The following is a 25,931-nucleotide window of genomic DNA, read 5'->3' as shown; positions in this document are numbered from 1 at the left end:
TTCTTTCCTTTGCCTGCTGTGACACTCCGTAAGGGTGTGATCTTGAGAAACACATGGTCTCCAATTTCAAATTTCAAGTCTTTTCTTCGATTATCTGCATAGCTCTTTTGTCGGCTTTGAGCAGTTTGGAGTCGTTGCCGTATCAACTTGACCTTTTCTCGAGCCTCTTCCATCCATGGAATAGTGGTTGGATCTAATGCCTTTCTCTCACCAACTTCGTCCCAGTAGATCGGTGATCGGTATTTTCGTCCATATAGTGCCTCGTATGGGGCCATTTGAATCGACGAATGGTAGCTGTTATTGTATGCAAACTCTACTAAGGTCATGTGTTGACCCCAGTTGCCTCCAAAATCCAGAATGCAAGTCCGTAGCATGTCCTCGAGAGTTTGGATTGTCCGTTCTGATTGTCCATCCGTCTGAGGATGATAGGTGGTGCTTAGATTGAGTTTAGTCCTTAGAGTCTCCTGGAACTTCTGCCAAAACCGAGATACGAACCGGGGATCTCTATCGGAGATGATGCTCACAGGAACACCGTGTAGCTTTACAATCTCGTCCATGTATAGCTGGGCCAACTTGTCCATGGAGTACTTCATGTTCACCGGCAAGAAATGGGCCGATTTGGTTAATCGATCGACGATCACCCAAACGGCATCGTGCCCTCTGTCCTCGCTGTATTCGCGGCAAACCTGAGACGAAATCATGGAGAGTTTTCCCACTTCCATTCAGTATCTCAAGGGGGTTGTAACAAAAACCCCGTGGTTTTTTATGGCTCCCGCCTTAACCTGTTGGCAAATGAGACATTTTTGCCGTTATAGAGCGATTTCCTCTCATATAATCCCACCAATTGAGCGTTCCTTTCAGGCCTGATACATCTTGCGAACTACCCGGATGGATTGATTATACTTGGGACGATGGTTTTCCTCTAAATCTCCGTTTCAACGACTCATCTTTCGGCACTACTATTCGGTTTCGGTATTTTAAAACACCTTCAGCACTAAAATTGAAATCAGTTGTTTCTCCTTTTCTCACTTTCTCTCCCCATTTCTGCACCAGTGAATCTTCCTTTTGAGCTTCTTTAATCCTTTCCAAGAGGGTGGAGGTCACCGTAATGTTACCAAAAATCACTTTATGACTCCCAAGGTAGGGTTTCCACTCGCAAATCGACTCGAGTAAATTCCACTCTTTAATCATTAACCCTGTTACTTGCGCCTTGCGACTCAAAATATCGGTCACTACGTTCACCTTGCCGGGATGGTAGCTGATGGTACAGTCGTAATCCTCCAGAAATTCCATCCACCGTCGCTGCCTCATGTTTAATTCCTTCTGTGAGAAGAGGTATCTCAGGCTTTTGTGATCGGAGTAAACCTCGAAGGTTACCCCATATAGGTAGTGTCTCCATTTCTTCAGAGCAAAAACAACTGCGGCTAACTCCAGATCGTGGGTTGGATAATTCTGCTCGTGGGGTTTTAACTTTCTCGAGGCAAAAGATATCACATTTCGGTTCTGCATCAGCACACATCCTAGACCTTCCCGCGACGCATCGGTATACACGACGAACCCGTCACCTCCGTTAGGTAAAACTAGAACTGGAGCCATGGTCAATCTTTTCTTTAACTCTTGAAAACTTGTCTCACTTCGGGCATTCCAAATGAACCGACCATGTTTCCTTGTCAAGTCGGTTAGAGGACCGGCCAGTTTGGAAAAGTCCTTGATAAAACGCCGGTACTATCCAGCCAGTCCTAGAAAGCTGCGGACCTCGGTGGGATTTTCTGGCCTCTTCCAATTAGTCACAGCCTCTACTTCCGCCGGGTCAACTGAAATACCATCTTGAGAAATTACGTGTCCCAGAAAAGCAATTTTCTCCAGCCAAAATTCGTACTTGCTGAACTTGGCATACAGTTGATGGTCTCTTAGGGTTTGTAAGACAATCCTCAAGTGTTGCTCATGCTCTTCACGCGTCTTGGAATAGACTAGAATATCGTCGATGAAGACTACGACAAAGCGATCCAGGTAGGGCTTAAAAACCCTATGCATTAAATCCATGAAGGCGGCAGGAGCGTTCGTTAATCCAAAGGGCATAACTGTAAAATCGTAATGCCCGTATCTTGAGTTGAAAGCAGTTTTCAGAATATCCTCCTTCCTGATTAATAACTGGTAATACCCTTGACGGAGATCCAGTTTCGAGAAAACCACCGTTCCTTGCAACTGGTCAAACAACTCATCTATGTGGGGCAGTGGATACTTATTTTTCACCGTCATATTATTCAGGCCCCGATAATCGTTACATATCCTCAAACCACCGTCCTTTTTCTTCACAAACAGTACAGGGGCTCCCCAAGGAGACCCACTCTCTTAAATGAATCCCCGCTCCAGGAGGTCCTGTAATTGCATCTTTAGCTCCTTGAGCTCAGCAGGAGCCATTCGGTATGGTGTTTTTGAGATAGGTGAGGATCCCGGTAGCAGGTCTATTTTGAATTCAATCTCTCTTTCCGGAGGCAGAGCTACTAACTCATCAGGGAAAACATCCGGAAATTCCTTTACTATGGCCACGTCCTCTACCTGTAACTTATCCGTGGGGGTATTAATCAGAAAGGCTAAAAATCCTTGCGCCCCTCTACTTAGCAGTTTCCTAGCCCGAATGCCCGAAATCAAAGCAGATGAGGCTAACCTACCCCTTATATCCAACCTTAAGGTCGCCTCACCAGGAATGCGGAATTCTACCACTTTTGTTTTACAATCCAGTTGGGCATTATACTTGGCTAGCCAGTCCATACCCAATATCACATCATACCCCTTAATGACCAAGCTTATCAAGTCCCCTAACATTCTCTTCTCTCCTACCCACATTTCACAATCCCTATAAACCATACTAGTAACCAAACGTTGATTCCCCGTAGGTGTACTAACTTCTAGGTCGTATGGTAAACTAGCAGGTTTTATATCGATGCCACACATGAAATCAGGGTTAACGAAGGAATGAGTGGCACCAGGATCAATTAAAACTTTGGCAAAACGGTGGAAAATAGGGATCGTACCTTCTACGACCTCTGAGGAATCTGGGACCTGTTGAGGTTCTAACGAATATACTCGAGCTGGCATCTTAGGTTTCGTCCCATTCCCCTTATCCGGTCCCGTATTGGTCTTTGGCGCGGTTTGAGTTCCCTTTCCGTCTTGCTTTAAGAGTGGGCAAGTAGCAAGCTGGTGGTCTGCGCTTCCGCATCGCAGACATTTGCCTCCCTTCTTCCAGCAATTATCTTCAGAGTGATTCGGCTTTCCGCAGTACCCACAAGGCCCACGGGATGCCGAACCTGAACCCTTCTGGAAGTTTCCGCCCTGACCTCTCCCGGTTGAGCCACCCCTGGTCTGAGCCCCTCTGCCGAAACTCGTCTGTCGGCCACCTCCAGCTCCTCGTCCCAACTTGGAGGGGGTACATTTATCCCCTTGCCCGGAGCTGCTTCCAGGAAAACCCCGCTTCTTCGCCTGGAAGTTCCGTACTTGTACCCTGGCGCTCTCTACCCGTTGGGCCTTCTCAACGGCCTCGCTAAAAGCGTTAATCTGGGCCACCGCGAGGTCCTTCTGAATTTCCACGTTTAGGCCTTGGATAAAACGCCTAATTCGCCGTTGCTCCGTTATAATCAACTCAGGGGCAAATTTGGATGAGCGCGTGAACTGGCTTTCGTACTCCGCGACAGACTGAGCCCCTTGGCGGAGTCGAATAAACTCATCTTCCTTCCTCTCCTGAACTAGAGGAGGGAAAAATTTCGCGTTAAACTCTCTCATAAAATTTACCCAAGTCCTGGGTGTTTGTTCCCGCTCCCATTTTTGCCGAATGACATTCCACCAGGAACTGGCCGCCCCTTCCAGCTGGAAAACGGCAAAAGTCACCTGCCGTTCTTCGGTATAGTGCGGGGCAGCGAAAATATCGACCATCTTCTCGAGCCACCTTTCGGCGACATCCAGATCGGGTCCCCCAATGAACTTGGGTGGAGCAAGCTTTTGAAATCGTTCAAGAGCTCTGTCTTCACTCTCGACGTGATTGCCAGGGTTTCCAGGGTTTCCAGGATTAGGGTTTGGGTTTTGGCCCTGTTGCTGCACCACTTGTGCCAGCAAGTTGGTCATTTGCTGCATAGCGGCAGCTATTTGCACATTGGGGTCAACCCTCGGTTCAGGATTAGGTCCAGAGGAGGTTTCCCCAACACCCCGGTCTGGCGTAGGTTGCCTATTCCCGCGCCCACGCCCCCGTCCACTACGTGTGCCTTCCATAAAATCTACTTGGTCTAGGCAAATGTACTAAACCAATATAAGCACAATGTATGGAAGTAAAACCCAAAAACTTTTACAAACATATATATACATTCCAAACAAGGCAAACAACACACATATCAACAGCCAGTCAAGTCAAGTACAAACATGGACAATCCACGAGGGAATGGCCTCATTAAAAGAAATATACACGTAGCTAATCCAAACGTACAAAACGATTAGCTAAGGCTCTTTTCCCTATCCGCCCTATATACAAAAACAAAACTATCCCAAAAACTCTAGGAGTCGTGACCTAGTCCGACGACGACCCACCCGAAGGGGTGGATCCAACCCCAGCCTCGGGTCCCGCACACGAGTCCTCGTCACTCACGCCCTCGACCACATCCGCGCAGAGGTTCAGGATCGATGCGGCTCGAACCTTCACCTTTCGGGCTCTCTTAGACTCGCGCTCATGCGTCTCCTTAAGTTGAGTACAGAGATCATCAACCCTATCCTCTACCTCTAGCACGTCGTACTCCAGACCCTTAATGCGCTTAACCAGTTTCTCGTTGGCCGCCCTAAGCTGGTTCACCTCGGCCTCAAGCCTAGCATTATCTGCGGCCAACTCCTTACGCTCCTCGGCCACGGCCCACACTAAGGCGTTAGGGTAGGCGTACTTGTGTCGACACTCGCAACGTCGGAGGCGGTTAGCCGGGCTCCAACGAACAACGGCCCCTTTGGGCCGGATCTGGTACGGAATCACCGGAAGCACCCCACGGGGTCGCTCTCCAGCAAGGGGACTGACCGTCCATCCTACACCAAAAGAAGAAATAAGTATAATAATCTTAAAGGACGTAACCAAAATAATCCTCAAATCGAGCATTTCTATAACACCCAGGTTAATTCAAACCTAGGCTCTGATACCACCTGTGACAGCCTCACCTTCCCTAAGGCGAACCAAAGGGGTTAGCGGACTGCCTGCCCAACTCTCGCCAGGACTAACGGTTCAGTTTAGAGCGATCTAATACGTTCCGGAACTTACAAACGCGCGTAAACAAGTCAAAATCACAAAAATAAGAAAATGAAACCGGAGTCGGCCATGAATAGTAACCGACCCGTCAGAACCCAACCAAACATCAAGCAAATATTTACATCTTGAAATTTAGCACTTACAATCCAAAGTGGCATGCAAAAGTATTCAAAAGTGGATACATGTATGGTTTGCCAAATCAAAAGAGAAACGGTCCCAAAAGTACATTTAGGGTTTCAATCAAGGAGCTATACAAAAGATATGTCCATCTAGCTCAATTCGGCAACCAATTATCAATTGCAGTCCAAAAGTATTTATTTTCCTGTAAGGAAAACAAAAGGAATAGGGTGAGCTTACGCCCAGTGAGATAATACCACTCAAGCAGCAAAGTTCACATAAGCATAAAGTTTTTCATTCAAATTCATCAAAAGTAAGTAAAGGTACACATCAAAAGTGGTGATAAAAGGATACGGGCGACTCTCAAGAGCCCTTTTTTCTCGTTTGCATTCTTGATCGAACCTCATTGACTCTCCGTCAATGTTTCAAAGTAACCAACCGTAGACTCCACTTTACTTCCATTCCTTCCACCCAACATACCCCTACCGGGCCCAAACTCCAAACACTTGCAATGTGGTATTACTCGAGTATACCGGAATCGAGAGTCTCTCATACTACAAGATTCCATATAACAGTCCCCAAGGTTCATTAATTGGCACGACCAAACCCTCGCCGCCTCGATTCAATCAACTACCAATGGGGTTGAGCTCAATGATAACAATCATGGTCGTTGGATACTCGTCCAAACGACACCAAGTCAAGTACTTTCATTTCATGTATCATTCCATGAAACATTTCAATAACATGACAAACACTGATCAAGTGATAAAAGTGAGAGTGATCAAGTACACCCTCACTTACATCAATATCGAAGGTGCAATAAACATTCAACACATCCAGTTCAAATATCAAAGCCATAGAGTAACACACAAGTGAGTAGTACACTCACCAAGCCCAGTTTCGAGTGTAACCAGGTCAAAAATGCAATCTACTACACCAGAACCGGAAAAACAGGTTCACAAATCGCATTCTGGTGCAAATATCATAAATCAGGCTACCTAAGTCCAAATCCAGTAATTCCAAAGCCATCCGAAAGCTAAGATACCAGGATACATTTCATCAGAAGACCTCAACAACCAATTCTGAAGCATTCCCAACCAAAATAACCCATTACAGAAGAAATTCTCAAATTCGGGTAAAACCAGGGCAGCAAGGGTAATTCCATCTTTTCTCAAGCTACGCTACTCCGATTGACCTGAAATTTTACAAGAATCTCTAAAATATCATTCCCTACAATTTTCATGTTTTAACGCAAGGCCAATTCGGTCTCTAACTATGTGCTACAGTGCCGGGCAGAATATAAATCAAAGAACCCTAACTTTCCCATTTTCTTTCCAAAACAGAAATTGCTTGCAATTAACCATTTTTTCCACCTTCTAGCTTCCTTAAATACCATTTCCAATCATCATACATGGCTACACCATAACAATCATATTAAAAGAGAAATCACATGATTAAATAGAAAAATGTCATCAATCTCAACCCAAATCATGAAATAGCACCAATAATCATCACCTCAATTCACATAAGTTACTAATTAAACATTATTGGAAGGAAAAGAGTAGTTACTTAATCACTCACCTTATAACACAAGATAGGAAGCAATTCAACACCTTAGCTTTCCAAACAACTTCACCAATCACCTCAAAATCACTAAGTGGAGGAGTTTTATGGAGCAATTACAAATTTAACCGGTTGAAGTTGAAGATTGAGCAAGTTTGGAGAAAAATTTTGGAGAGCTTTTCTTTTCTTCCTTCCTTGAGAGAGCCGGCTTCAAACTTGCAAATTTTGGGGATTTTTGGGTCAACTTTTTGAGTTATTTTGATAAATTGGTAAGAGAATGAATAGTGGTAAAAAAATGGTAATGAATCTCTAAGTGACACTTGTCACTTTCATTAATTGCTTGCCTAACTTTTGTCTCTCTTACACCAATCCACTTGGTAACATCTAATTATCTCTTAACACCCGGTAAATTTAATTCAGTATCCAAAACTTAACCTAACTGGCCGAATTTTTCAGAACTTTTCGCCCTAGTGGGTCCCACGTCCGGTATACGCTCTTAATTTCTCAAAAACTATTCGATACTAGAAAATTCATCTAAAAACTATATCTGCTCCTTAAAAGTATTTAGAAATTTTCCTAATCACGAAAATGCAGAAAACAAGCCATTGAATATCATAAAACCGAAGAAATGAAAAAAAAAATTACGGGTTCTCACACTCTCTCCCCCTTAAAAGAATTTCGCTCTCGAAATTTCTCACCTCAACTCACGAAAAGTTCAGGGTATTTCTTTCGCATTTCTTCTTCCATCTCCCAAGTAGATTCCTCTTCCCCATGGTTTCTCCACAGTATCTTAACCAACGGAATCTGCTTGTTTCTTAGCTCTTTAACTTTTCGGTCAAGTACTTGGACAGGTTTTTCTTCGTAAGCAAGCGATTTGCTTAATCAATCAACGATCACCCAAACGGCATCGTGTTCTCGCTGTATTCGCGGCAAACCTGAGACGAAATCCATGGTGATGTTTTCCCACTTCCATTCAGGTATCTCAAGGGGTTGTAACAAACCCGATGGTTTTTGATGCTCCGCCTTAACCTGTTGGCAAATGAGACATTTTTGCACGTATAGAGCGATTTTCTTCTTCATATTATCCCACCAATAGGTTCCTTTCAGGTCCTGATACATCTTGCTACTACCCGGATGGATTGTATACTTGGACCGATGGGTTTCCTCTAGAATCTCCGTTTTCAACGACTCATCTTTCGGCACTACTATTCGGTTTCGGTATTTTAAAACACCTTCAGCACTAAAATTGAAATCAGTTGTTTCTCCTTTTCTCACTTTCTCTCCCCATTTCTGCACCAGTGAATCTTCCTTTTGAGCTTCTTTAATCCTTTCCAAGAGGGTGGAGGTCACCGTAATGTTACCAAAAATCACTTTATGACTCCCAAGGTAGGGTTTCCACTCGCAAATCGACTCGAGTAAATTCCACTCTTTAATCATTAACCCTGTTACTTGCGCCTTGCGACTCAAAATATCGGTCACTACGTTCACCTTGCCGGGATGGTAGCTGATGGTACAGTCGTAATCCTCCAGAAATTCCATCCACCGTCGCTGCCTCATGTTTAATTCCTTCTGTGAGAAGAGGTATCTCAGGCTTTTGTGATCGGAGTAAACCTCGAAGGTTACCCCATATAGGTAGTGTCTCCATTTCTTCAGAGCAAAAACAACTGCGGCTAACTCCAGATCGTGGGTTGGATAATTCTGCTCGTGGGGTTTTAACTTTCTCGAGGCAAAAGATATCACATTTCGGTTCTGCATCAGAACACACCCTAGACCTTCCCGTGACGCATCGGTATAAATGATAAACCCGTCACCTCCATTAGGCAGGACTAGAACTGGTGCCATGGTTAACTTGTTCTTTAACTCCTGGAAACTCGCGTCACATTTGGTATTCCAAATGAATCGACCATGCTTCTTTGTCATGTCGGTTAGAGGACCGGCTAGTTTGAAAAAGTACTAGATAAAACGCCGATAATATCCAACCAGTCCTAGAAAGCTGCGGATCTCGGTCGGATTTTCTGACCTCTTCCAATTAGTCACAGTTTCTACTTTCGCTGGGTCAACTGAAATACCCTCTTGAGAAATTACGTGTCCCAGAAAAGTAATTTTCTCCAGCCAAAATTCACACTTGCTGAATTTGATGTACAGTTGATAGTCTCTTAGGGTTTGTAAAACAATCCTCAAGTGTTGCTCATGCTCTTCACGCGTCTTGGAATAGACTAGAATGTCATCGATGAAGACTACGACAAAGCGATCCAGGTAGGGCTTAAAAATCCTATGCATTAAATCCATGAAGGCGGCAGGAGCATTGGTTAATCCAAAGGGCATAACTGCAAACTCGTAATGCCCGTATCTTGAGTTGAAAGCAGTTTTCGGAATATCCTCCTTCCTGATTAATAACTGGTAATACCCTTGACGGAGATCCAATTGCGAGAAAACCACCGCGCGTTCAACTGGTCAAACAACTCATCTATGTGGGGCAGTGGATACTTATTTTTCACCGTAATATTATTCAGGCCCCGATAATCGATACACATCCTCAAACCACCGTCATTTTTCTTCACAAACAGTACAGGGGCTCCCCAAGGAGACCCACTCTCTTGAATGAATCCCCGCTCCAGAAGGTCATGTAATTGCATCTTTAGCTCCTTGAGCTCAGCAGGAGCCATTCGGTATGGTGTTTTTGAGATAGGTGAGGATCCCGGTAGCAGGTCTATTTTAAATTCAATTTCTCTTTCCGGAGGCAGAGCTACTAATTCATCAGGGAATACATCCGAAAATTCCTTTACTATGGCCACGTCCTCCACCTGTAACTTATCCGTGGGGGTATTAATCAGAAAGGCTAAAAATCTTTGCGCCCCTCTACTTAGCAGTTTCCTAGCCCAAATGCCCGAAATCAAAACAGATGAGGCTAACCTACCCCTTATATCCAACCTTAAGGTCGCCTCACCAGGAATGCGAAATTCTACCACTTTTGTTTTACAATCCAATTGGGCATTATACTTGGCTAGCCAGTCCATACCCAATATTACATCATACCCCTTAATGATCAAATTTATCAAGTCCCCTAACAATCTCTTCTCTCCTACCCAAACTTCACAATCCCTATAAACCATACTAGTAACCAAACGTTGATTCCCCGTAGGTGTACTGACTTCTGGGTCGTATGGTAAACTAGCAGGTTTTATATCGATGTCACACATGAAATCAGGGTGAACGAAGGAATGAGTGGCACCAGGATCAATTAAAACTTTGGCAAAACGGTGGAAAATAGGGATCGTACCTTTTACGACCTCTGAGAAATCTGGGACCTGTCGAGATTCTAACGAATATACTCGAGTTGGCACCTTAGGTTTCATCCCATTCCCCTTATCCGGTCTCGTATTGGTCTTTGGCGCGGTTTGAGTTCCCTTTCCGTCTTGCTTTAAGAGTGGGCAGGTAGCAAGCTGGTGGTCTGCGCTTCCGCATCGCAGACATTTGCCTCCCTTCTTCCAGCAATTATCTTCAGAGTGATTCGGCTTTCCGCAGTACCCACAAGGCCCACGGGACGCCGAACCTGAACCCTTCTGGAAGTTTCCGCCTTGGCCTCTCCCGGCTGAACCACCCCTGGTCTGAGCCCCTCTGTCGAAACTTGTCTGTCGGCCACCTCCAGCTCCTCGTCCCAACTTGGAGGGGGTACCTTTATCCCCTTGCCCGGAGCTGCTTCTAGGAAAACCCCGCTTCTTCGCCTGGAAGTTCCGTACTTGTACCCTGGCGTTCTCTACCCGATGGGCCTTCTCAACGGCCTCGCTAAAAGCGTTAATTTGGGCCACCGCGAGGTCCTTCTGAATTTCCACGTTTAGACCCTGGATAAAACGCCTAATTCGCCGTTGCTCCGTCATAATTAACTCAGGGGCAAATTTGGATAAGCGCGTGAACTGGCTTTCGTACTCCGCGACAGACTGAGCCCCTTGGCGGAGTCGAATAAACTCATCTTCCTTCCTCTCCTGAGCTAGAGGAGGGAAAAATGTTGCGTTAAACTCTCTCATAAAATTTATCCAAGTACTGGGCGTTTGTTCCCGCTCTCATTTTTGCCGAATGACATTCCACCAGGAACGGGCCACCCCTTCCAGCTGAAAAATGGTAAAAGTCACCTGCCGTTCTTCGGTATAGTGCAGGGCAGCGAAAATATCGACCATCTTCTCGAGCCACCTTTCGGCGACATCCGGATCGGGTCCCCTAATAAACTTGGGTGGAGCAAACTTTTGAAATCGTTTAAGAGTTCTGTCTTCGCTCTCGACGTGATTGCCAGGGTTTCCAGGATTAGGGTTTGGGTTTTGGCCCTGTTGCTGTACCACTTGTGCCAGCAAGTTGGTCATTGCTGCATAGCGGCAGCTATTTGCACATTGGAGTCAGGATTAGGTCCAGATGAGGGTTCCCCAGTACCCCTGTCCGGTGTGGGTTGTCTATTTCCGCGCCCATGCCCCCGTCCACTACGTGTACCTTCCATGAACTCTACTTTGGTCTAGGCAAATGTACTAAACCAATATAAGCACAATGTATGGAAGTAAAACCCAAAAACTTTTACAAACATATATATACATTCCAAACAAGGCAAACAACACACATATCAACAACCAGTCAAGTCAAGTACAAACATGGACAATCCACGAGGGAATGGCCTCATCAAAAGAAATATACACGTAACTAATCCAAACGTACAAAACGATTAGCTAAGGCTCTTTTCCCTATCCGCCCTATATACAGAAAATAAAATTATCCCCAAACTCTAGGAGTCGTGACCTAGTCCGACGACGAGCTAGAAGACCCACCCGACGGGATGGATCCAACCCCAGCCTCGGGTCCCGCACACGAGTCCTCGTCACTCACGCCCTCGACCACGTCCGTGCAGAGGTTCAGGATCGATGCGGCTCGAACCTTCACCTTTCGGGCTCTCTTAGACTCGTGCTCACGCGTCTCCCTAAGCTGAGTACAGAGATCATCAACCATATCCTCTACCTCTAGCACGTCGTACTCCAGACCCTTAATGCGCTCAGCCTGTTTCTCATTGGCCGCCCTAAGCTGGTTCATCTCGGCCTCAAGCCTAGCATTATCTGCGGCCAACTCCTTACGCTCCTCGGCCACGGCCCACACTAAGGCGTTAGGGTAAGCATAGGTATGGCGGCACTCACACCGTCTGAGGCGGTTAGACGGGCTCCAACGCACGACGGCCCCTCTAGGCCGTATCTGGTATGGAATCACCGGAAGCACCCCACGGGGTCGCTCCCCAGTAGGGGGACTACTAGGCTCACCATGACCGTCCATCTTACACCAAAAGAAGAAATAAGTATAATAATCTTAAAGGACGTAACCAAAATAATCCTCAAATCGAGAATTTCTATAACACCCAGGTTAATTCAAACCTAGGCTCTGATACCACCTGTGACAGCCTCACCTTCCCTTAAGGCGAACCAAAGGGGTTAGCGGACTGCCTGTTCAACTCTCGCCAGGACTAACGGTTCAGTTTAGAGCGATCTAATACGTTCCGGAACTTACAAACGCGCGTAAACAAGTCAAAATCACAAAAATAAGAAAATGAAACCGGAGTCGGCCATGAATAGTAACCGACCCGTCAGAACCCAACCAAACATCAAGGAAATATTTACATCTTGAAATTTAGCACTTACAATCCAAAGTGGCATGCAAAAGTATTCAAAAGTGGATACATGTATGGTTTGCCAAATCAAAAGAGAAACGGTCCCAAAAGTACATTTAGGGTTTCAATCAAGGAGTTATACAAAAGATATGTCCATCTAGCTCAATTCGGCAACCAATTATCAATTGCAGTCCAAAAGTATTTCTTTTCCTGTAAGGAAAACAAACGGAATTGGGTGAGCTTACGCCCAATGAGATAATACCACTCAAGCAGCAAAGTTCACATAAGCATAAAGTTTTTCATTCAAATTCATCAAAAGTAAGTAAAGGTACACATCAAAAGTGGTGATAAAAGGATACGGGCGACTCTCAAGAGCTCTTTTTTCTCGTTTGCATTCTTGATCGAACCTCATTGACTCTCCGTCAATGTTTCAAAGTAACCAACCGTAGACTCCACTTTACTTCCATTCCTTCCACCCAACATACCCCTACCGGGCCCAAACTCCAAACACTTGCAATGTGGTATTATTCGAGTATACCGAAATCGAGAGTTTCTCATACTACAAGATTCCATATAACAGTCCCCAAGGTTCATTAATTGGCAGGACCAAACCCTCGCCGCCTCGATTCAATCAACTACAAATGGGGTTGAGCTCAATGATAACAATCATGGTCGTTGGATACTCGTCCAAACGACACCAAGTCAAGTACTTTCATTTCATGTATCATTCCATGAAACATTTCAATAACATGACAAACACTGAGGGATCAAGTGATAAAAGTGAGAGTGATCAAGTACACCCTTACTTACATCAATATCGAAGGTGCAATAAACATTCAACACATCCAGTTCAAATATCAAAGCCATAGAGTAACACACAAGTGAGTAGTACACTCACCAAACTTGAAAATGATATTTTATGCACCTCCGTCAAAGGAGCGTCGTGAACCACCGTCACGCCCTAAAACATGCATACAAGTACAATGAGACTCGATAACGAGTCATAAACCAATGCCAAATACTATCAAAACATGGTTCCATAAGCATACATAAGCATGAGAGGAAACCAGAAAAATCCGGAAATAGAGTTAAGTGTTAACAAAAAAAAATAATTTTTGACACCATTTTGCAGTTTTGGCACCAAAGGCACTACGATTATCGGATGAATTTGAAAGATGCACCGTTTCGAATCTAAGAGATAGGGCTACAATGTTACAGAAGGTCACTCAGCCCAGTTTCGAGTGTAACCAGGTCAAAAATGCAATCTACTACACCAGAACCGGAAAAACAGGTTCACAAATCGCATTCTGGTGCAAATATCATAAATCAGGCTACCTAAGTCCAAATCCAGTAATTCCAAAGCCATCCGAAAGCTAAGATACCAGGATACATTTCATCAGAAGACCTCAACAACCAATTCTGAAGCATTCCCAACCAAAATAACCCATTACAGAAGAAATTCTCAAATTCGGGTAAAACCAGGGCAGCAAGGGTAATTCCATCTTTTCTCAAGCTACGCTACTCCGATTGACCTGAAATTTTACAAGAATCTCTAAAATATCATTCCCTACAATTTTCATGTTTTAACGCAAGGCCAATTCGGTCTCTAACTATGTGCTACAGTGCCGGGCAGAATATAAATCAAAGAACCCTAACTTTCCCATTTTCTTTCCAAAACAGAAATTGCTTGCAATTAACCACTTTTTCCACCTTCTAGCTTCCTTAAATACCATTTCCAATCATCATACATGGCTACACCATAACAATCATATTAAAAGAGAAATCACATGATTAAATAGAAAAATGTCATCAATCTCAACCCAAATCATGAAATAGCACCAATAATCATCACCTCAATTCACATAAGTTACTAATTAAACATTATTGGAAGGAAAAGAGTAGTTACTTAATCACTCACCTTATAACACAAGATAGGAAGCAATTCAACACCTTAGCTTTCCAAACAACTTCACCAATCACCTCAAAATCACTAAGTGGAGGAGTTTTATGGAGCAATTACAAATTTAACCGGTTGAAGTTGAAGATTGAGCAAGTTTGGAGAAAAATTTTGGAGAGCTTTTCTTTTCTTCCTTCCTTGAGAGAGCCGGCTTCAAACTTGCAAATTTTGGGGATTTTTGGGTCAACTTTTTGAGTTATTTTGATAAATTGGTAAGAGAATGAATAGTGGTAAAAAAATGGTAATGAATCTCTAAGTGACACTTGTCACTTTCATTAATTGCTTGCCTAACTTTTGTCTCTCTTACACCAATCCACTTGGTAACATCTAATTATCTCTTAACACCCGGTAAATTTAATTCAGTATCCAAAACTTAACCTAACTGGCCGAATTTTTCAGAACTTTTCGCCCTAGTGGGTCCCACGTCCGGTATACGCTCTTAATTTCTCAAAAACTATTCGATACTTGAAAAATCATCTAAAAACTATATCTGCTCCTTAAAAGTATCTAGAAATTTTCCTAATCATAAAAATGCAGAAAACAAGCCATTGGATATCATAAAACCTAGGAAATGGAAAAAAAAATTACGGGTACTCACAGGATTGATTAGTATGCTGCTGGAGAATTTGGTGGATAGATGCATGGCTACAAAGTTGACAATAGCAACATAAGTTTTTCCTTTTTTGGTTTCATTCAACTTAGGATTTTTGTAAATGGTTTTTAAAAGAGTACTTACCATGGTAAGATGTCACTCGGACTCGAAGCGCTGCAACCACAGGTTGGGTGTGGATCATATCAGCTATGTCTTGTCCCTCTTCTGATTCATGCTCTCCCCAAAGGGTCAGTACCATTGGGTGCGACATATGATCTGTAAGAATGATTATCCCTAGTTGGTGTTCCACCTCTGATTGCTTTCGAGTGCACGTGAATTGCTATTCCAATAAGATCTAATAACCAGAGTTTGATATTAAAAAGTGTAACTATTACTATGTAAATTGTATGTTAAGGTAAATCAGGAATGGTACCTATTTCATCAGTTGTGTCAATGTGCTGATAAACTGAATTGTAGTCAGCAAAGTTAAACACATTAGGTATCAGAGGGGGGTCCACTTCATCGATTTCTTGGACAAGCGTGGAGTTGTCAATGGTCCATGAGCACTCATTTGGGTAGGTACTGTACCTTGGCAACACATTTTGAATCCTAGCATTCGATACATAATATCTTCGATATGGTTCAAAGTACTTCCTGAAGAACATTATATCTCCAGCATAAATTAGAGCTTGAGCAGTTTGACCCTGTAATTTTGAATACAGTAAGTGCTATGGTAATTAATTAGTTGTGTATAGTGCCAAAGTATGCAATGATAAGCTATATTACCTGACTATCAACAAACACCAACTTTTGGTAGCGTTTTCCATTTCTTGAAACCTGAACCTTTTGCTTTTCAATCACTTGAACAATGGCAGTCCAGTTGTCCATGAGAGGTTGGAGTTCTGTGAAGTTTACCAGGTTGCTTTCCATTTTTTCACGTTTGAAGAGTGCTGCAGACAACTACCACAAAATCGAAGGATTCCAAAGACAAGAGTTACACTCCGAAGTAGTAAGTTTACAGAATTTAAATATAATCTATTACTAAGACATTTACTGGTACTTTATTTGCTATTTACATATAACAGAGTACTGGAATTATTGACAAGATAGCTGCAATACATCCTTGTAAACTATATTAGGAGTCACATAATCTAAACTTGAATCATATACAGGAGGCGTGATCAAAATTTTAACAGATTTGCTATTTTTAGCTCTAGATAATGCAACATACAGCTGCCCATGTGAAAAAACAGGTTCTCGCAAATAAATGCCAACATAATCTAAAGTTTGCCCTTGAGCTTTATTAATGGTCATTGCAAAACAAAGTCTTATAGGAAATTGCATTCGTTCAAAAGATATAGGAGAATTAGGGTCATTTTCAACACGAAAGCAAATTCTATGTAGAAATACTTGCTTGCCAGCAAATTCACCAGAACTTATGACTGCATCTATAATATTGTGTTTAAGTGATTTGCATAGAAGTCTTGTTCCATTACATAGACCTTCTGGTGGGTCAATGTTTCTCAACAACATTATTGGTGCATTTTCTTTCAATGTCAATCGATGTGGAGGAAAACCATTTGGAGTGTGGCTATTCATGAAGTCCTCTAAAATTGCTTGCTGCGAATTATCTAAACATTTATCTCTGCTTAAGTAGTCAAATGGGGTTCCGAGAAATTCCTGTATCAGCTTTTCATTGATCTGATCTACAAAATCATTTTTTGTAGTTAAAATTGCTCTATTCATTAATGAGTATGTATTTTCAGAAAATATGTTGAAGTTTGGTTAGACAGTTGTAATCAATTGATTTATGGATTCTTCTTCATTTGTATAGCGAAGAAGCAATGCTTGAGAGATGTGAATACTTTCATTTTTAACTGTGTTTTCTGTTCCATTACCTATGCGAAGAAGGTAGTTGCTAAAATCAGGATCTAATCTTGCTCTCATGTTTTCCTTCAATTTTAATTTCTGCAGATGAGGCCAAATATAAGATTTTATAAGGCTAGCTTCGATAAAGTCTGATTTTGACCCTTTTACAACTACTGGAAGAACTTGCCTAAAATCACCACCAAATACCATCACTTTTGACCCAAATAATTCAGAGTTATCCATTAGGTCTCTAAGCAAACGATCTACTCCCTCAATTCCTGCTCTATGTGTCATAGGCGCTTCATCCCAAATGATCAATTTGGCTTGCTGTAATAACTTTGCCAATGAGCTTTGTTTGCTTGCTTTGCACATGTTGTTAGGATTCATGTCTAAAGGAATTTTAAATCGTGAGTGGGCTGTTCTACCTCCAAGTAAGATAGAAGCAGCTACTCCACAAGAGGCCGTTGCCAAAGCTATACATCCCTTTGATCTAATTGCAGCTAGTAGTGCACGGTACAAGAATGTTTTCCCTGTTCCCCCAGGCCCATCAATAAAGAAACTCCCTTTGCAGTGTACAAAAACAGCATCTATGATAGTATCAAATGCTACTTTTTGATCTTTATTTAATTTAGAGATAGCAGCAATATCTTCTACATTGACTTTAAAGTTTAGCTCAGAATTTGTGTCTCTTGTACCTCCATCCAGTTCATCAAACTTTAAGATTCGTGGTACTAATCCATACATATTAATGTTTTTTCCCATTGATTCTAAAAACTTGCTAATCTCATAGAGAACTTTATGTTGTACCTGATCGCTTGACAAATTCAAAGTTCTATTGAAATCTTCTGACAGAGATTCTTTGAATTTTAACCATAAACTTCTTGGATCAGCAGGAGTGAAGTAAACTAATAGAGTAGCAAATAGTCTTCTAAAGCTATATGGCATGTGGTATAAAGCTGCTTCTTCTAGGCACTGCTCTTGAGGGTTATTGGATTCAAATAATCCTCTCATTATTACTGCTTCTCTAAAGGTATTAACATAAACACCATCGACAGTTTTCAGGTCATCAAATGATGTTGGCCCTTTTACATTCAATAACAATAATCTTAAGAAGTACCTCTCGCCCTCACTTGGATTTGCTGTAACAATTCGGCCTATTGAACCTCTCTGCTGCCTAATATCCCATATGCGTTTACCAGGTTTCCACACAAAATGTTCAGGAAATTCTTTGTATGTGCATTTCAATGTTTTGGCTCTCTCATCAGTAGCATTCATAAGGAAAAATTCAGTTAGCATACTTTTCTTAGCAAATTTACTTTTCAAAAGATCTCTAAGATCAGCATCATCTTTGAAGGTCAGAGATTGATAATTTTCAAGATGTAGCTGAAGGTTAATGACACCAGGATGTGTTTCAAATAAGGGAAATCTGTAAATTCGCCAAATGGCTTCAATAGGAGTAACCCATCTTGCTGATTGGTACTCCTTAATTTCATCTATCTCTTTAGATCTGTCATCTGAATTCACAGCAAAGTGTATTTTATCATGTCCCTTATATATGTACTTATAAGTATACTTGACTACCTTTATTGTTGAGCAAATTTCAACATTCATATGGCAATTGAATTTTGCTAACAAGTAAGGATTATATGGAACCACCCATCTATTATCCAATTCATGGCCTCGAACTTTTACCTTTTCTCCATTGTTCCTCCGCCTATATGTTGGATAAGAATTTTCAGATTGTGTAGTCTTTTCTGCCCACTGTTTAGGATAATGAGTTTTGCATTTTTTAACAGTTGTACCTTGCATACACACGTTATCTGCATTTTTATTGCCACAAGGACCATGTATCATGTGTTTGCGAACCATTTTAAACAAGTGTGGATGCTCTTTCTTGTCAGGAATCTCAGCAGAAACAATGTGATCATAGGATTCCGTTGAATATAATTTAGACGTTGGGTGTAAAATTATTAAGAAATGTGCATGCGGCAACCCCCATTTTGGGAATTCAACAACATAGGTGTAAGCAGCTACTTTACCCAATACCTCTTTCTTAAACAACTCTTCTTTTAAAATTTCTAACTTGGCATGAAAAACTCTAGCAGAAAGATCAACACGGTTTTGAGACTCATCAGTGGGCAGTAAGTTTTCTTTGATTTCTGGCCATGATGGGTTACAAGTCATTGTTAAAAAAATGTTAGGTTTTCCGAATTTTTGAACTAAGGCCATAGCATCAACATACCTTCTTTTCATATCACACGGGCCTCCTATAAAAGATGCTGGCAAAATTACTCGTTGCCCTACTTTTGAACCTCTACATTGGCCCTCAACTACAGAATCCATGACACCCTGTAATTGCTCAGTCCTAATTTGTTGTTGCCTATGCCGGAAAAAATCAAGCCTTTGACTCTCAATTTTTACGTACATGTCCACTACATACTGTTGAAATGCACGGGCAGTATTAAGAATACTTGGTTTATTTTTCTTCCTCATCTGGAACCTATATGCATAGTATTCATGCATGGACACATTCTCCTTTGAATTCTCAAAGTTTTTGAAAGCTATTTCAAAAAATTTTAAGCTTCAATTTACATTTGGTAAACTAAAATTGTATTCATAAAATTTGTATTATATTTAAAAACAACTAACCTTTCTCTTCTGATTCTATTATATCTTCGGCAGATCTGAAGCTTGTTAAAGTTGCAGTCTGTTGATGATTTCTAACTGACCTTTTCCTTTTTTTTGGATTACCAGTGCCAGATCTCTGAATTCCAGGTTGCCACCCTGTTTCGCCAAAGGGAAATAGAAGTGGATACTGCAATGGGTCATAACAGCCATAGTAATATTGAATTCTACGGCTTTGACCCTCTTTTATGTATACTTGAATGTGTCTAGCATAGCTGTCCTGTGAGTTTTCACCTTCAACCCACAGTGCAACTACTTGGGATACTATTGGCTTGTTAAAGACTCGTTGATCAGTTTGACAGTAAGATTTTAGGACTATTTGATAATTGTCCAAGTCTGGAACATGTCTCAGGCTTCGGAAAAAGCAGGCATAAGGGTTACTTTTCATGAGTTCCATGAGTTTCACCACTATGCTCTCAGTTAGTTTTGTTGAAAAAGCCAATCGATTTGCGATTTCATGTTTAGTATCATGAAAATATAACTACGAAAACATTCCCGATCCTCCATGGGGAATCAATTGATTTATAAAATGATACGTTTGGCCCTGAATTTTAAAAGTATATATTCCGTTTCTTCTTTGGCAAAGCGATTTATCATAGTTAACTCCAAAAGAGGTGAAAGCGAACATACTATTGTATGTTCTTACATAGGTTCTGAAACAAATTGCTTCTTCTGTTTTACCAGTAAATAGCTCTATTAATATGTCTAGCATTTTATTCTCTTCTAAGACTACTTCTCCATCAGAGCAACAAAAGTTTGCAGACTCAGAATAAAATTTTTTGGCTCCGCAGTACTTGCAATTCTGTTGCTCTGGTAATCTATCAGCTTCCAAGCTTATCGAAGATAATGCCTCAATTCCCGTCACCACCCTTTTATGTTGTTTGCGTACCTTGTTTTGTTTCCTAATCGAAGCATTTTGGTTTTCCCCACAGCTTTTAACTACATGAATGGATAAAAAATGTCATTAATATGATTTTTAATATGTTGAAGTTTTACAACTTGTTTTATTATGTGTAGAAGGAATAAACCTGAATTCTATTTACACCTTCGTCTTGACATATGTTTAGCTTCTCTTGAACGTTTAGGTTCGACTGAATATCCTATATATGCAATGGTGATTAGTTTTTGTCAATGGGATCGCCACTGTTATATGATCAACAATGGTGATCAGTTTTTTAGCTAACCTGTTAGATCCTCCATTGCATCAAAAAACAAGCTATAGCAGGAGTTGCAGATGGGTGGTTGGTCTACAATATTGGCAAATAAGGTGATCACTTTTAGCTAGTAGCTACGGAGAAATCTCGGTTGGTAATGTTTGTTTCAAGAGGAAAGAATAATTAAACTTAGCAGTAGGAAACAATAACTAAACCTGAAGATTGGGTCGCTTTAGAATGCTGACACTTTTTTATCCGTCGAGCTGTAGAAGTAGAACCTATACATTTTCCACAGGATGTTAACTAACATATTTTGTAGGTCTCTTTTAATATATCTTTGGATATTTGTGAATTAAAAATGTTTTTAATTTTATGTGGTTCACCTTTGAGATATGTTGAAATTCTGAAACATGCTCCTTCTGCCTTCGATTACCTTCAACTTTGTCTCCAGGAACTAAATAGATTGTGAAAATGTTATGCCCATATGACATCACATTAGCCTAAAGGAAAAGGGATTACAAAAATAACCTGCCTCACTGTGGTGCTTATGACCACAGTTAGGTTCCTGAATGCGAAAAAGCCTGCTGTAACAGTTGCTTATTACTGGTGTGCTCATCATCTGAGCATAGAGATAGAGCCAAAGGTAGTTTAGTTTACAGCCATACTTGTTGGGAGTTATTATAGAGGTAGGTGGGCCTCTAAATATTCACTATAATGTAGTATATACAGCGCGATACCTTTTCCTCTCAATACTAACGAGGAGGTAAAAGTAGTCTTTGTCTTTTCTTTTTTACTTTTATAGGTATCACGGCATTTTTTCCGTTGGATTTCTTTCTGCTCCTCAGTTAAAGAGGCATATCTTTGTCTAGCCTTTTCATTACGTCGAGCTTTTCGGTCGAACATTTTAGAAGGAGCAATGTTTCGATTCATAGTGGGTTGCTATGGAAATGTTGGGTCAACTAACAAAAGTGGTTGGAACTTGAGGCTTACACAAACTTGAACAATTCGAATGAATCCTAAGACACAAGATTCAGCACAGATTCAGCCTACAAATATTAACCACTTTTTGCTATCGAATGAACTGCAGCTCTTTTAAAATAAGGAACAACTAAAATACTAATTGCTTATGCTTTCATGTATATACACATGTCATGAAATCTATGAGCGATGAAAGAGCAAAAGATTTTTTAACTGCACTACATAATACTCAAATCCAATGTAAACAAAAGAAGATTGCCAAACAAGCATAAATTGTAAACTAACGGAGATTTCCAAGCAGGCATGAATTCAATGGTAAACACAGTCCACAAAATCATTTTTAAAAAAAAACAAAACAGCTATTCCAGCAAGTTTGGAGAAAGGTAGAAAATAAACTAACCTTTTTTAAAAAGAAACCGATAAAACTTGATCTTGATGAGAAGAGTTTGAGCCTGCATGACAAAAAAAATAATTAACTTGGTATGAAAGGCCAGAATTAATAAACGGACGAAGAATGCAGATAAGAACAAACACATCAGGTCTAAGAAAGCATAGTAATTCTTTTTTGAAAGCAAAAGCCAAAATCAAATGGGCAAAATTACTGGTATACGAATCTCACCTCAATTCCAAGGAAATTCCATATCGGCGACTAAACATATCACAGAGAAACAGCTATATACACCAACCAATCATAGAAGGAAAGGAGAGAAACGGAAGAAGATGGAAGGCTATGCGTCTAGCAAATGCGGAAGGAGGAGGAAAGCCATAGGTGGCAAACGTGGGGGAGCTAATACTTCATCTGGTGGCTGTTTAATAATTAGAGCCATTAAGAGGAATAAAGTGGAAGAAGAAGCAAATAAGCGGAAATCAGACCTAATCAGCCAAGGAATTAAACAAGCCCAACATAATAAGAGGAACAGAAACTGACATGGGTGGCAAACATGGAGAAATTAAGAGACCGTTTAACAGAAGGAGGTGAAACTGGTGGAAGTTGAATTAAAAACCTCTCATAATAGTCATCAATAATCAAAGGGGCTTCGGTGAAATTTGCAAAGGGGCAAATGAGAAAACAGTTTTGGGTGGCAGAGGAAGAGAAACAGGGGTCTGACCATTTAATGTTAGATTTGATTACTGAGGTCCCTTATTCAGTGCCTATTCAGTGCTGTGTAATTAAGCTTAGCACCGGCCACTTCAGGATTGGCATACGAAGGATTATACCGGTGCATTTTACTTAGGAATTAGTATTCTAGATATGGGCTCATTTGGTACTATGAGCCCCTAAGCAATTAAGAAAGGGACCCATCAAAATAATAAGAGGAGAGCAGACTACAATGGGTGATAACGTTGCAAGCATCATGGATAAAATAGTCATATTAACACCAACCACTGCATTAACAACTTGTACAATATCAGCTCAACATCTCTACCTTGTCCACTCAATTGACAACGATATCCAAAAAGGGCGGTTGAAACTTAAAGCTGAAATGCACAACGAAGATTTTCTTATATATGTATAGGAAACTTTTCGGTATATCAAGTATACGGGTTTTATAATATATACCACACGAATCAATCAATCAAGCATCTTAATTAATATGCTTTGCAACAAAACACAATGATGGAACCAAAGATTTGAATTGTTAAAGGAATCCTTGTTGCAAATTGTTGGGTGCAAGTGCAATATAAATTTATCGTAACTATTCAAAAATTTGGTATATTTTGACAATAAATGGTTTCATCATTATCAATCAAGGAATGGATTTTATACCTTAACTTTGAGTCAAAAATGTTCTTGGACTTTAGATCAAGCCAATCCCTTTTGTCAAAAAGTCAATATCCACTAATTTGGTACTTACGGGATTTTTCATCTTCTTTTGGGGGGATTGGTACTTGTGGTTTTATCTTGATTGAATAAATAACAAAATGGCTTGCTTTAAGAGCAGAACTTCAGAAATCTATTCATGCTTCTACCTATTGTTCGAGCTATGGGTACGGAGATCCTCCTCCCATTGCTTGGTTGGAGACTCAGGGTATATTTGGTTTCTCATAGAATTGGGGTTTAGAATTGGAATTGGGGTCCCAATTCCAAATCTTCAGTTTGGACACTATCAATGCCAGAGAACTAGAATTCAATTCGAATTCTATGGACCATCAATTCCACAAACTCAATTCTTTGGTAAGACCTAAGAATCACAATTCTAATTCCATAATTTCACCTCATATTCGGGTTTGTATGTGGATCCTAAGTGGATTAAATCAGTAAAACGGGTCTCTATATAATCCACGAAAAAAAAATGAAAATGAAAGTCCTCTCTCTCTCTCTCTCTCTCTCTCTCGTCACAAACCAACCATCGCTTCTTTTGCAGCTCTTTCTCCTCCACATCTTCCTTCTTCGCCTCCTCCCATACATCCTCCTCTGCCTCCACCTATACTTCCATCGCTAACACCTCGTCTCTCCTCTTACTCATCTTCCTCATCTGCCTCTTCCCAGCATTGAACATCTACTCTCATTTACGCAGGTTAAGAGTGAAATTATAGGGTTTCTTTCTGTAAATTGGCTCAAATCCAGTGAATCCAATAGCTGTAGCTAAAGATGACCGCCAGAGATAGCCTTCTCAGCACGACATGTGTTGTAAAATATATAATATTTCAAAAATATTCTTTGTCCCAGATCGAAAAATGAGAAGTATTGCTTTCTCTGTCCCATATTGGGAAGCGAGAAAAGTAGCAGTCTTTGTCCCACATCGGAAGTGAGAAGGGTTACACCTCATTCTGAAATCTATAAATAGGATCCATTCCCTCCTGAGAAAATCACCCCAGTAGCTTCAGTTGATATCTTTCTGATAGTTGCTCTATCTCTCTCTCTCTTTTATTTCTGTCAATTGATACCTTCCTGACAATTCTGTTCTCATCTTCTCTCTCTATATCTGCTAGTTTTAATTTGCTAGTTCTAATCCTTCTAGTTTGCAACAAGAAGAAAGCTTGTCTTTCTTGTTCGCAACAAATAGAAGAAGGCTTGTTTAATCCTGGGGAGACATTTCAATTTCATGAAATAGTTTCTTAGGACAGTGCTACGCACGACTCAAGCAATAGTGTTAACATTGTTGTGGCCGTTTCGACAACAATCTAAGAAACTATGGCCTTCGACAGTGTTAATACCACACAACCTTCATCTGCAGTAGCAGCAGTCGCAATACCATTTGCTAACCTTTTCCGGATGTCTCCAAAATTGAAGTTTTTGCCAATGAAAACTTCAGAAGGTGGCAAGAACGTGTACACTCCCTACTCGACATTCATGAAGTGGCTTATGGATTGACAGAATTCCAACTTGTTGCGACCGTGGATACTAAGATACAAGAATCATGGCAATATGCCAATACGGTATGTCGTCATACTATTTTACAAACACTCTCAAATGAATTATTTGACGTGTATTGTAGCTGCAAGCAAGCCAAGACAATTTGGGAAGCTTGGGTAACAAAGTTTACCGTCGAAGATGCAACCAAACAAAAGTTCATCGTAGGAAAGTACAATTAGTGGCAGATAACTGACAACAAAGAAATGAAAACCCAAATCACAGAATACCAAATGCTGATCGAGGACTTGAAAAATGAAGACATCAATCTGCCTGAGAAATTTGCTGCAAGCATGCTAATTGAAAAACTGCCTGAGCCCTGGGGCGACTACAAAAACAACTTGAAGCACAAGGAGGAAAATTACACTATTGATGAACTCGTGAAACACATCCTAATTGAAGATTCAAATAGGAAGGAGTTAAGAGCTGCCAAAGCAAAGGAAATGAGCTTCAAAGCTAATCTGGTCCAAAACAACAACAAAAGGTATGCCAATAAGTCCCAGTATGATAGACCAAAAAATCCCAACTACAAGCCCAATATCCCCAACTTTAAGAAAAAGAAGGCAATTGCAATTATTGTGGAAAACCAGGACATTATGCTACCCAGTGTAGATACAATAAGGGTGACAAAGCAAATACTAATCCTCCTAAGGTTAATTTAACCAAAGGAGATGAAATAATTGCTGCAGTCATCTCTCAAGTGAACATTGTAGCCAATGTGAAAGAATGGGTAGTAGACTCTGGGGCTACTCGGCAC

At 41.1% G+C, this 25,931-nt stretch overlaps 1 protein-coding gene across 1 annotated transcript; it reads right to left on the bottom strand.

Moving 5' to 3' along the window:
- Positions 1–15,543: 15,543 nt before the first annotated feature.
- Positions 15,544–24,330, bottom strand: LOC113774044. The gene is made up of 6 exons (XM_027318619.1): positions 24,284–24,330; positions 22,614–22,692; positions 22,439–22,491; positions 22,220–22,271; positions 15,920–16,093; positions 15,544–15,837 (listed from the first exon to the last, which is right to left on the bottom strand). The coding sequence occupies exons 1-6, from the start codon at positions 24,328–24,330 to the stop codon at positions 15,544–15,546; spliced, it is 699 nt and encodes a 232-aa protein (XP_027174420.1).
- Positions 24,331–25,931: the final 1,601 nt, after the last annotated feature.

Source organism: Coffea eugenioides, chromosome 6 (assembly GCF_003713205.1).
Source record: "Coffea eugenioides isolate CCC68of chromosome 6, Ceug_1.0, whole genome shotgun sequence".
Classification (NCBI taxonomy): domain Eukaryota; kingdom Viridiplantae; phylum Streptophyta; class Magnoliopsida; order Gentianales; family Rubiaceae; genus Coffea; species Coffea eugenioides.
Note: the sequence above shows the minus strand (reverse complement) of the source record. Positions and strands in the feature narration are given on the sequence as shown.